Source organism: Castor canadensis, chromosome 8 (genome assembly GCF_047511655.1).
Source record: "Castor canadensis chromosome 8, mCasCan1.hap1v2, whole genome shotgun sequence".
In the NCBI taxonomy this organism is placed as follows: Eukaryota; Metazoa; Chordata; class Mammalia; order Rodentia; family Castoridae; genus Castor; species Castor canadensis.
In genome coordinates this window covers 5,687,945-5,700,610 of record NC_133393.1, presented here as the reverse complement: position 1 = coordinate 5,700,610, position 12,666 = coordinate 5,687,945, and the positions used below count along the sequence as shown (strand labels likewise).

At 42.4% G+C, this 12,666-nt stretch overlaps 1 protein-coding gene across 3 annotated transcripts in view; it reads right to left on the bottom strand.

Moving 5' to 3' along the window:
- Cilk1 (ciliogenesis associated kinase 1) overlaps positions 1–12,666 on the bottom strand; it is a 36,242-nt gene that overhangs the window by 6,530 nt on the left and 17,046 nt on the right. For all 3 annotated transcript variants that reach the window (XM_020180094.2, XM_020180098.2, XM_020180099.2), the window contains 7 exons: positions 9,530–9,662; positions 8,731–8,902; positions 6,348–6,515; positions 4,013–4,333; positions 2,391–2,581; positions 2,141–2,289; positions 129–248 (listed from right to left, as the gene is read on the bottom strand). In XM_020180094.2, the coding sequence (XP_020035683.2) occupies positions 129–248; positions 2,141–2,289; positions 2,391–2,581; positions 4,013–4,333; positions 6,348–6,515; positions 8,731–8,902; positions 9,530–9,662 (1,254 nt within the window). The remainder of the gene's footprint in view (positions 1–128; positions 249–2,140; positions 2,290–2,390; positions 2,582–4,012; positions 4,334–6,347; positions 6,516–8,730; positions 8,903–9,529; positions 9,663–12,666) is intronic.

Genomic DNA, 12,666 nt, shown 5'->3' with positions numbered 1-12,666 from the left:
AGAAGACAGGCTGCAAGAGTCCCGTGTCTTCACACCAAAGAGGCCTCCTCCCGCACCGCTCTGTATCCATCTTGCCACATCCAGAGAATTTTCTATTTGTCATTTAGCAGTTGATAATCATCACTCACCTGAATTTATCTTGCTGATTACTGATACTGTCCCTGAAGACTTTCCAGAACTGGACCATGGATTGGATGAAATAAAATCCTTTCCTGGATTTGGAAGCATGCCATTTCTTATATTTATTCCTGATAGAGAAGAAATGATTTTCAAATGCAAAATATGACAGACAAATGCATAAAGAAACTGTGGTATATTTATATAATGGAATTCTATTCAGCTCTAAAAAGAACACAATCTTGACATCTGCAATAACAAGGATGAGTCTGGAGGATATTATGCTAAGTAAAATAGCCAGCCATAGCTGGCAAAGTGGCTCAAGTGGCAGAACCCCTGCCCGGCAAGCATAAGGCCCTGAGTTCAAACTCCATACTGGAAAAAAAAAAATCCAGACATCCAAAAAGAAAAATATTGCAGGATCTGCAAGCAACTCAAATATACAGAGACAGGTAACAAAATAGTAGTTACCACAGGCAGGGATGGAGGGGTAAGAAAAGGGAGAAGACACAAGTCAGAGACCACAAAGAAGCAGATATGCAGGACGAATGAGTTCAAAGTTCTCACGTACAACACAAAGACCAAGGTAACCAAATTGTACTGCTTATGGGATTTGGGCTAAATGACTAGATTTTTAGCTGCTCTTTCCATAAAAACAAAGCAAACATGCGTAGCTACAAGGGATGATGGATATGTTAATTTCCCACAATAGAAAATTTCTGCTATCTGTATGTGACCCATAAAATAACGTCGTATGCCTTAGACAGACACAAAAGTTTATTTGAAATGCAAAATAAACATTTACTCTTACACCAGACTTCAGGAACAAAATGAACACAAAACCCAACTGTCTAAAAACTTCCAGGGGCACAGAAACTGACTAATGGTGCCATCTGATCAATGGCAAAAGAAAGACTCCAGTTTGAGTTGACTGTGTAGTCTAACTTGTGGGGGGCCTGAGAGAGGTTGTTTATTCTTCTATCAACACACCTGCCCCATGTCTTGACCTACTGGTGTCATCCTGGACTTTAGTACTCCTGGAAATTCTAATTTCCCCCTTCCTGGACCACTACTTTTCTGTCATTTTCCAGCTCCTCTCCATCCCTCTCCCTATCCCACTCCCACACCCGGCTCTGAAGTTGTCCGCTCTCCTTTCTGTGTCTGTCCCCTGAGGTTCCATCTCCTCACATGACATGAATTGTCTTCATCGTGTGTGACAACTTCACTCTGCCAACCCCACTCATCAATTCTGGTCCTTCATATCCAAGGCCTCCCCCAGGGCTGCCTTGGACTTGCCCTCAGGATAAACTACTTTCCTTCTGACTACCCCATGTTCCCACTTAACATTGGGCCCTGCAGCTATTCTTCAGAACTCAAAATCCAAAATCCTCTTTTATCCTTCTCCATCTTCCCTGTCAGTCCAAAAGAAGCAACTCTCCAATTTGCTCCGTGCTCCTTTCTCTATGTGGTCGCTCTTTTCCCTCACACTTAGGTCCCTCTATACCAGTCTCTCTTCTCCCAGGTTGTCCTGGGAAGTGTCAGGCCAATCCTGAGGAAGTCTGGCAGCATTTGCCATATTCCCCACTAGAGGGTGAAGAATTTAATGTCCCTGCTGTACAGGTCCCGTTCCTTCCTGATTGCCCCCCAAACCTATGTTCTCCTCACTTGGATACAGCTGTCACTTTCTGGCTCCTACCTACTCATTACACGGATGAAGATAAACCCATATCCTACAATTAAACCCCTTCAAGAGTTTCCCATTTCTCATGAAAAGAAATCCACATTTCTTACCAGGCCCCCAAAGATGCCTCAGGCTACACTCTGTTGCTTCCTCTCTTACTGTACCTTGGGTACAGCTTGTAATTCCAGGAGTGACATGGTGTTTGACGTCTGTGTGCTGAGTAGGTATGAGAACCAATCTGGAAGTATACTTGCCTTCCAGAACAGAACCTTTATAAATATGTGATTCCAAGCACAAGCTTTCTTCTCAGTGACCAAAGTAAAAGCCAGTCATTTCTCTTACCAGGCAAGTATCGAGAGTGCTTCAAGTAGTGCTGTTTGGCTGCAGATCTCAGGGTTGGTGTGTCTTGCCTCTGATAGGAAGTCTGAGCGGGAGCACTATTTCCTGTACTCACGGGCTCGGAGGGTTTCAGGTCCAAAACACTCTCAAATCTGAATCAAGAGAAATGGCTTAACTCAGTAAGAGAAAGAGGCACAGGTAACCTCACAAATCCCAAATTCAGTCTGTTTACAGGTGCGAGCAGCCTACTTACCTGCAGAGAGCGTCATCACTCTGTCTGTTCTTATTTTTCAGGTCAATCCTGGTGAAGGATGGATTGAAATCTAAGTCATCCAACTCAGCCCAATCATCAGAATCCTTTGTTGACCTAGAAATAAGACCCCACCTTCTCCTACTCTTTGGCTTGATTTCTCCATTTCTGTGCTCCAGGCCAGCTAGGATTTTCTGTGTATACAAGGAGGGGTGGGGGAGAGCAATATCTGGCATTAATGAAATCCATCCATGAGAATTCTTCTTCTGAATTTGCTTTGTTATAAAAAGGAGAATCCTGGGGCACGACATTCTCCAATACGCATTGCTTATTTGAAAGGGCAATTGTAGAAAAACTAGTCCTGGACCTGTGTGTCACCTGTCCTGCACAGATTACACGGGATGTCATCCATTGAGTACGCTAAGTTACGTGGAACAAGGATCTGAGAAAGGAAATTTAAAACTCTCCTTACATACTAGGAAGGTGGAGGACTCTCACTCACTCTGGGCCTTATCCTTGACTTCTACTGTTACAAGTGACATGTAGGAGATTACTGCTAAGGTGCCAGCCATCTGCTCTTTTACAGAAAGCAATGAAAACAACACCTCCTATAGATTCTCTGTAGGCCTGGTTAATTCCTTTAACTATAGTATTAGCTACAAGAGGAAATTTCCAGACACATACCACTTCCTCATTGTGGGCAGGGATACAATGCCTAGAGATACTGGTCCCTAAATCTCCAATGGCATCCACATCATGCTTGTTGGGATCCTAGTGAAGACTCGTTGACAGAAAAAAGGACCTCTTTTGCATAAAGGTTGTGTAGAGTGTCAGACTCTTGACAGCGTTACAACATAATGACAACTATAATCCTCGTCAGGTTCTCACTCTACTAAGTCTAACACTCATCATTTCCTTTTGAAAACCAGCCCAAGAAAAGAAATATTGGGGTTTAATTAATAGCCCAGTGGTACCGACATCGATTTACAGAAGTGCCATGAATAAAAGTCTACGAAGATCAGTATGGCTCCTCAGGATTTTCAAAACATCTTCATAAGCATCGTGACCTTAGATCCTCATGGTCAACAACCCTGCCTGAAGGTCAGGACATGCATCATGACCTTCCTTCTATAGATGAGGAAACTGAGTCTATAGGGATTGATAATAACAATGACTAACACTTACTGAGTTCTAACTACATACCAGAAACTACTCTAAAATCTTTTCAGGTATTAACTTATTTAGTTAAAACAATTAAAAGAACAATTACAGGTAAATGCTAATATTATCACTATTTTACAGATGAGATAATGAGGAGTAGAGAAGCCAGGTAACCTTTTCAGGGTCATCAGGCTCTTAAACAGCAGAGCTGAGAGGTAAGATCCAGGCAATCTGGCTGTAGAGTCCAGCTCACCTCCACAGCCCCCCCAGGAGTGGTACTGTTATTAAAAGGAAAAGCCAGATTTTGAATTTAGACCTTGAGCCAAGGCTCTTTTCACAATTCCATACCATTGCAAAAGTGAATGTCTATATTATGGACTGAAAAAGAAAATCCTGCACACAGTACCTATGGTCAGAAGAGGTATAACACCTGACAGAGCTCACAGGGGAATCTTTGCACTTACTGACTGAGGAATTTTGTTGTGTAGGGATGGGAAAAGCAGTGGGCTTGGCTTGTCCTCCTGAAGATGGCTCTGCTGATCTGTCCCGGGGGCCTCTGCTTTGTAGGGGTACACGAGACACTGCGGGGGTTGGCTGGCTTGATGTGGTCGTGAAGAAATCCGTGCGTGTGGCTTGGTTGGGGGCTGAGCAGGAGGGGCTGGTTTGATGTGGGGATGTGGGCCTGCCTTTTCCAAGATGTTTTTCTGTGGCTTTCCTGGATCTTGGAGGCCTTGTACAGTGCTGCCTAGCGGGTGTCCAATATGAAAGTAAGGATAGCGAAGTGCCTGGAAGGAGAGATGAGGCATTAGGAGAAAAGTCTAGCCAGGACCGTAAAATATCACTGGACTATTTCTGGTCATCAGTTTATTGCAGGTTCTTAGCCCAAACCAACTGTAAAATAGCAACCTGAACTGGTAATAGCCCTTGTAACTTTCCATATCTAAGATACTATAAAATTTATGTACTGGATGCAGCACTTAAAAATATTTAGATAAAGCAACCCATTATTTCACTATTACCTTGGCTACTTCTAAAAGCATTCTCGCTCAACAGATGTGGGTTTTGTACCCAACTTGCTATGTGTCTTAAATATAATGTGTTAACCTTCTAAGTTCATTTTCTCATTCTGTAGAAAGATCTAAAGTAATATCAAACTGAAAAAGTCAAACAGAATGATCCTTGAGAACTCTGGAAATTCAAATACAAAGTAAACAGGAACATATGCTTTTGCGCCAGAAGCACCAAGAGTACAAATACACAATTTAGATAAACCTTCCCAACAAGACAAAGTTTAGTTACCAGTTGTTTTGGATAATCGACTTTTCTAGATAACCAAGGGATAAATCTTAAAGTGCTTAAATATTTTTTCCAAAATATTACCTATATTCCCTTATGTTTTTATATAGAAGCCATTGAAAATAATAAATCTTGATGAGTCGGTGACAATTATAAACATCTGCACTAGCTCTATAAGTGTAGATACAGAGGCAGATAACATGAGTAACTCTGGCATCTAACTTGAAAAGCCCCTCTGTAGTCCCAGGCATTTTTACAAGTCTGGACTGATTTGGGGGTACTTTTAGTTTTCTGACACTATTTTTTTTGGCAGAAATGGAGTTTGAACTCAGGGCCTCACGCTTGCTAGGCAGGCATTCTTACAACTTGAGCCACTCCTTCAGCCAGTTTTTGTGATGGGTTTTCTTTGAGATGGGGTCTTGGAACTATTTGCCCGGAGCTGGCTTTGAACCGTGATCCTCCTGATCACTGTCTCCTGAGTAGCCGGCAGCATCTGGCATGATGTTATTCTTAAAAAGCATACATTCCTGTCTTGGTTCCGTGATAGAATCTTTTCTTTCATTTCTTATGTACATCCTTTTAAAAAGTGGCTTATCAGAAATCTTCCTTTCTGCCCTGAAACCATTTGTGAATTTCACCATCAGAAGGGCATTTCTGAGAGCTTTCCAGTCTCTTAGGACAGCCAGTCTTATGGCACCAAATGATAGCTCTTTGGGCCTTTGAAAAGTACTTTTCACCACTCCTTAATTAATTACTCCCCAACTCTCACAGTTGCCACTAATTCTAACATCACATTAACACTTGCGCTATGTAGCTGTCACTTTCATTAGCCAAATCATCCCTGACTAAAACTGATCACTTATTTGATGCCCTGAGCAGTATAAGCATCAATGAGGCCAAACACAACTACTGCAAAAGGAGGCTTGCAGGAGGCAGGTGAGTGGGGAGAGTCACAGCGTTACCACTCCTCTTCTGGGTGCATTTCATAATTCAGTCAAAGTGCCCTGGGGAGGGTGGTGAGAAGGCATTCAGAAGACTGGCCATCTGCACGGCTGGACTACAACTGCTTACACTATCTGTACTAGTGACTAGGAAGTGATTAGGGCAGATCACTCAAACTTTCTCACCTTTCTCACATCAGTGAAAACACACGTCTCTCTCAAGGAGTCTTCATCAGGTCAAAATCACAAAATATACCAAAGCATTTACAAAATGTAAAGTGCACTAAAATGCTAACTGGTATAATGCAAACATTGTTATGGACGATGTGAACTATGTGCTAACAGTCAACACCACTGTACTGTTTACTCTTAATTACTTCAATTACCCAGCAAGTTTCAAACAATTTTAATTTCTTATATAGTATGACTGGTGGCAATCAATATTATTTTTCACCTATAATACTAAGTAAAACATTTCCCATGTGATTTATTTATAAAAATTATTCAGAGTTAGATATAAATTTCACAAGAAATGCATTAAACAGAAGAAAATGGGGAAAACCTGACTAGCTGTCGGTCGTTTCTTGGGATCCCACTGAAGCAAGTCTCTCAGGAGCTGAATGGCTTCGCTGCTAGCGTTTGGAATCAGGGTCTTTAAGTTATTGGGTACACACTGGGGCCAGTGGAAGTGCATGGCATTTGACAGTTGGTACCCTTCGGGCCAGTCGGTCTGAGAGAAGACAAAGATAGAACAGCTCGTTCAGGCAATTGCTGTGACTCGAGTTTGCGTCCTTCCGTGTGTATCCAAAATGGAAAGGCCATTATGTCATAACCCTGCTTATACTCACGATGGTGGCAGTGATGAGACACGGGGTTATATTAATGAAGAGACTATAAGGAACAGGAGATCTGGGAAACAGTAGAAAAGACACCAACTTATTTTATAACCTTTATATGATAGTGCATCTCTTGAGATTTGGGGATTGAACCAAGTTAGTGCTTCCCCAACTATGTTCCCTGAGTCAGAGGTTTTATTTATTTATTTTTGTGGGGCTGGGAATTGAACTGAGGCCCTTGAGTATGCTAGGCAAGCAGTGTATCACTGAGCTATACCCCCAGTACCTTTGAGACAGAGGTTTCAGAAATTGCTAATGAGATATTTTGGGTGGAGTGGGAACCAAAAAAAAAAAAAACAAAAAAACAAAAAACCACCTTCCTCTTGGCCGGATAAATCTGTAAAACTCATTTCACAGACTCAAGACTCCATTTTTCATGGGACAGTAACTGCTGGAATACATGATAGAAAATGTTGAATACCTGCTCTTTAAGGTTCCTTCTAGTGAAACAGGCCTGTCCTGTAAAGCACATCTTGACATAAGGGCCTCCTCCCTTTTTCACAAAACCAAGTGGTACTTTGTCTATCTCATATCATTTCATTCACTAAGACTGCCCCTGAATGAATGCTTAGTGTCGTTGAATACCACAAAATAACCAGTATAAATCCCGCTCTCAAGGATATCACTGTCCTTAAAAGAGAAAATAGGACATTTACTTAAAAATATAATAACTCAAAGTAAAAAATGACAAAGGCCACAAGAGAGGTATAGATACAGATCTGCAGAGGTGGGGAAAGCCCGGCAGCGCATTTTGGAAACCTTCTTTAAGATGTGGCACTAATGATTCAGTCAAATGACTAAGAAAGTGTTTGAAGTCTGTTGTGGTAGTTTGTGCCTATAACCCCAGGGGTGCTTGTGGCAGGAGGATCAGGAATTTAAGGCCAACCCAGCCTGTCTTTTAAAAAATGTAAAAAAAAAAAAAAAAAAATATATATATATATATATATATAATTTTTTTGAGGTTCTAGTTCATACCAGCAGTGCTGGTGCCTGGGGAAAAAGCACAAGACAAAACTTCCCTGAATGAGCTAATTAATGGTCCAAGGAACAGATATGCACACAGATAACTGTATTAATAACACAGACCACAGCTGAAGATGGAGACGAGGCTGGAGAAGCAGTGGGAAGGGAGATTATTGAAAGCAATGGAGTAACAGAAGGATTTGGTAACAGACATTCACCCAGGCAGAAGGAGCATGTGCACACAAGTGGGGACAGTCCAGGAACCCAGCCAGGAGGGGCATGGGTATGAAAAGTAAAATCAGGGTTGAGTTGAGGGGCTGGGCAATGGGCAGTGAAAAACTACTTTTAGGAGAGGAGGACAATAACCAGAGTCATTCTTTCGAAGGATGAGGGAAAGACTGGAAGGCAGAAAAACTGAGACGATATCCTCAGACATGAGCAAGTAATCACGTCCTGTCTGTAATGTCAGCGGTGAACTTGAAAGGGCAAGAAACACATGAGAGATACCATGTAGGGATACTCAGCAGGATTTACTGCTTGGATCAGGGGAAGTAGTGGGGGAAGGGAAAAGAAAGAAGGCAAGGCAGAAACTCAGCGTCAAGGCTGGGCCTCTGGACTGTGATGGGACCACAGACAGAAATGGGTATGAAAGAAGGAAGCACGTTGGGTGTTAAGCAAAAAGCCACCTGATTCACATGAGTTGCGTTCGAGGTGATGGGGAGGGAATCATGAGGAAATCCCAAACTTAGCTGTAAATGTGTGAATGGAGTTATGAGGGAGAGAGTGAGGGCTATCAATTACATTGAGGAGACTTCTGAACACGGTAAGAGTTGTGGCCACAAGAACAGAGAACCTCTGCAAAGGAGGTGAGGGGACGTACAGAAAAAGCAGGGGGAACCACAACAGATACCATTCTTAATAGCAGGAGGAAGAGGAGAAGCCAGTCTTGCCTGAGAAGGTGGGCAGTGGACAATGGCTGAGATCAAGAGGAAGATTCTAGAACGAGCTGATGCTCAACAGTGCCAGCACTGGGGACACGGGGAGCGGCTGGCTTTGGCCCACAGGGCCTGTGTTCCATATCATTACCTTTTTCGGTGTCCCCAACACTTGGCAGATTTTGAAAATCGTGTCAATTTCACTGGCCCCAGGGAAGAGCGGCCTGAGAGTGTACACCTCTGCCATGATGCAGCCCACGGCCCAGACGTCAATGGGGGAGCTGTAGTTGGTAGACCTCAGGAGGACTTCTGGAGCCCTGTACCTGGAGGGACAAAGTGAACAGCTAGCTATCACTTCTACTGTCAGAAATTAAATAAGATAACAAGCAGTTAGCAGAAGGAGTTTATACACTTGTTTTCTCTCTGGTTCAGTGTGGTACACGGACTGTAAGGGGTTGGCAACTGCCATGGCTGCTGTTGAAAGGAGTGCTTCTCTAATTCATAATGGCTTCTTTTGAGCATTTCCCTGCAGGAGTCTTCTCTATAGCATCTTTGAGAAACATGGAGAAAGTGACAGGAAGAAAGAAAATGGGGCAGGGGGCAACAGGAAGGGAGGCAAACAACCTAACACTTGTGTCAATCAATTCGGTTTTAACAACAGCAATTGCATAGTTTTCCCAACAAGTCTTTGGAGCATCCCTTACGCAAATCTTTTGGGAAATTATCCTCAGAAATGCCTACACACAAAATTTACTTACGCTATGCGGAAGTGGGACTTTCTTTTTAGAGTTATAAGATAACTTTTTATCTCATCCAGCGCCAACATAACTACAGTGTTTCAGGCTGCACTCTCTCTTAGTGAAAAGGAAGGGTTTACGACTGACGTCCTCAATATTATGATACCTTTTTAAAGAAGTGCAACGAAATAATTTTGAGAGAAACATACTCACCATCTTGTGGACACATAGTCTGTGTATGGAGGTCTTGATCGGATTTCTCGGGCCAATCCAAAGTCTGCAATTTTCACAAGTTCTGGTCCCATGCAGAGCAGGTTCTCGGGCTTTAAGTCCCGATGGAAGAAGCCTGAGGAGACACCAAAGGCACTGAATGCAGGGCACTGTGCGGCTGTACTCGCTCGTTTTGTAACAGCCACAATGTGAAAAGCAGTTGGTTTGGCGTCAGAGGGTGTGCATTCATTCCACGGATAATGACAATCCTTTGCCCTTCTCACAGGGCTCCAACCATCTCCCTTTGCAAAATCATTCAAAGCTTGCTCTTCCTAACTTCTTTTTTCTTTTTTACAAGACAGCAATCTTCTTTAAAAATGTCCAAACTCCTGTGCTGAGATAACTTTACAAAACAGTCACTCAAGGGAAAAATATCATTTCTACCCTGCCCAAATCATCCAGAGAGAACTTGAGGTTAAAGTCATTTCAAAAAGATGAGTGTGGCAGTAAACTCCTATAATCTTAGCTACTCAGGAGGAGCACGAGTTCCAGGCCAGCCTGGGCAAAGTTGGTGAGACTCTACCTCAAAAAATAAAAGCAAAAGGGCCGGGGCTCGGCTCCAGTGGTAAGAGTGCTTGCCTAGCATTTTCTAGGCCTTGGGTTCAAGCTCCAGCACTGCAACAGAAAACAAAACACCACACATTTGAAGACAATTGTTTTATGGGAACTGAATGTACACCAGAGCAGAAAAACAACTGTAATTATTGTTGAAAAAGACAATGGATCTTTGGATGTGATCTACTCATATCTGAGATTCTGGTGTGTGTTGTGACACGTTTAAATGTTAAGTACTTATTACTTAACCTAGTGATGAAGTGAAGAGGTGCATCTGCAGCTCACTTAGTGAAAGGCAAAGACGACTCTTCAAAAGAGGAGTCTGCTCTCCAGCAGCACCCTGGAGGTACAGGAAGGAGATATTCCAGGTACCACCCACTGCCTGAGAATATCACCAACAGAGACACTGTTCAATGCCACGCCAAATCTCCACGAGACGCCCAAACTGGAAATACAGCTCACTGTTATTCGTTATGTATTATCAATACTGTGAAAGCTGAATTCTAATTAAAACATGATGGAGAAGCTAACAGTTATTAGCTTCTGAAGACGTCCACCATTCCTTGACAACTTCCGTGCTGACAATGCTCAGGTTACTTCTGCAAAGTGCATCCTCCACCCTTCTCCAGAACGATGTCTCTAACAAGACAGCAACTGGATGTCACTGTCACCTTTGTATCAGCTTGTCCAAAGCTACTTTTCTCTTCTCACAAATCATTTCCTTCTCAAACTTTTATTAATACTGCCAGACACATTACAGTTATGCTGGATCCACCCTTTCCCAGACAGTGATGGTACTCTCCATCAGGCTGTCCCCTCCAATCTGTCCCTTTCTACCCTGTCATGCCTTGCTCTCACTGCTATCATGGTGATGCCACTGGTCTTTGCTCACAGGCCTTCCTCACTTCAGCTTCTCTGGACTCCCACACATCCTGGTCATTTAAACACTGTTTCTCTTGTTATTCTCTCATACACACACACACACACACACACACACACACACACACACACACCTTTTTATTTACCAAGGTTGAACTCCTTTCAATCTATCTGATAAGTGGATTTTTATCAGTTTGTGTAAAGTGTGTTCCAGTAAGATAAAACTCCTTGTTCCCTTTAAGATCATTGCATTTATTCTGATTAATAATGTACCCTTGCTCCTTTTAATCTAGATCTGCCCCAACCTTTGCCATTCTTTAAGACTTATTTTCAATTCCATTTCTTCCACGAAGCCATCCTAATATGCCATTCACTAATTCTACCAGGAAATACTCACGGAGGCCATGCTAGCCAATGGGTTAGACTCTGTGGATTCAGAAGCAACCCAAATGGTCATGATTCTTAGTTCTTGCTCTCATGGACGTGACAGGCCTTTGCCTCTGAACTTCTAGTTTTATAAAATATGTTAGCCATTTCTTACTAATTTGACGGAGGCACTTTAAGGGTAAAGGCCATGTTGATATTTCTTCTGAACGCCTAGCTCGGTGGCAGGTATATGGTGGTCTCATAACAGATTCTTGTTGATTGGACAAAGGAATTGTTTAGGCTTGCAGGGAACATGAAGGAGCTTCACAATGATGAATCTACCTGGGTTAAGTAGACAAGGTGAATGGAGAGTTGACCAGATTTATGGGGGAGGGGGGTTGGAAGGGGGAAGGCCCCATAAGACAGCAACAGAACTGAGTCAGAAGAGCCAATGGCTCTGTAGTAGTGCAGGGCACTGGATGGCTCAGAGCTGGATATCCACATGATAGAGGGCATTCCAGTGGAACTAAATCAATTAGTCAAGGTTATTTACCAAAGATTGTCTCTGTGCTACAGGAAGAGTGATTGTAATATGTTTATATGTGAAAAATGCACAAGCAGCAATATTTCAATAAAAGGACATTCCTCTCTGTTTACCATTCTGAAGACAACAGGGCTTTGTACTAGGTCAAGTTCCAAATGGATACTATTATGACATAATGATAGATCTGCAGGGTAAGTGCCTAGCTTGGATAGACAAGTGAATGTAATTACAGAGCCTAGGACCCAATGCACACATAAGCAGATGAAGGTGCAGAAGTGACCAAAAGACATCCAAGTAGGGCACAGTGAGAGGAGAAAGTATTTTCTTCCATCCACAGTGCTGCTTCTACCCAAGGCAGTGACAAAATCAAAGGAGTCAGACCTGGGTTAGACCAGAGGCAGTCACAGCAAGTTGGTTATTTTATAGCATGTGCATATGTACTTATGTGTGTATGTATATACTTCATACATGCATGTTTGTATGTATACTGTGAAAATACATATATTTCCATTTCATTGCTTCATTTTTACCCTGCCATTATACATTCCATGTAACAATTCCTTTACTTAGCCTATCAAACCTAAATTACAGTAAGAATCAAACTGTAGTAAATCAAACCTAAATTACAATAAGAATGAAACTTGAGGTTTGTCATGCAAAGATAATTCAATATTAGTCAAGAGCAGTCTTGAAAATTAAAGAGTTGGGTGCTGGTGTCTCACACCTGTAATCCTAG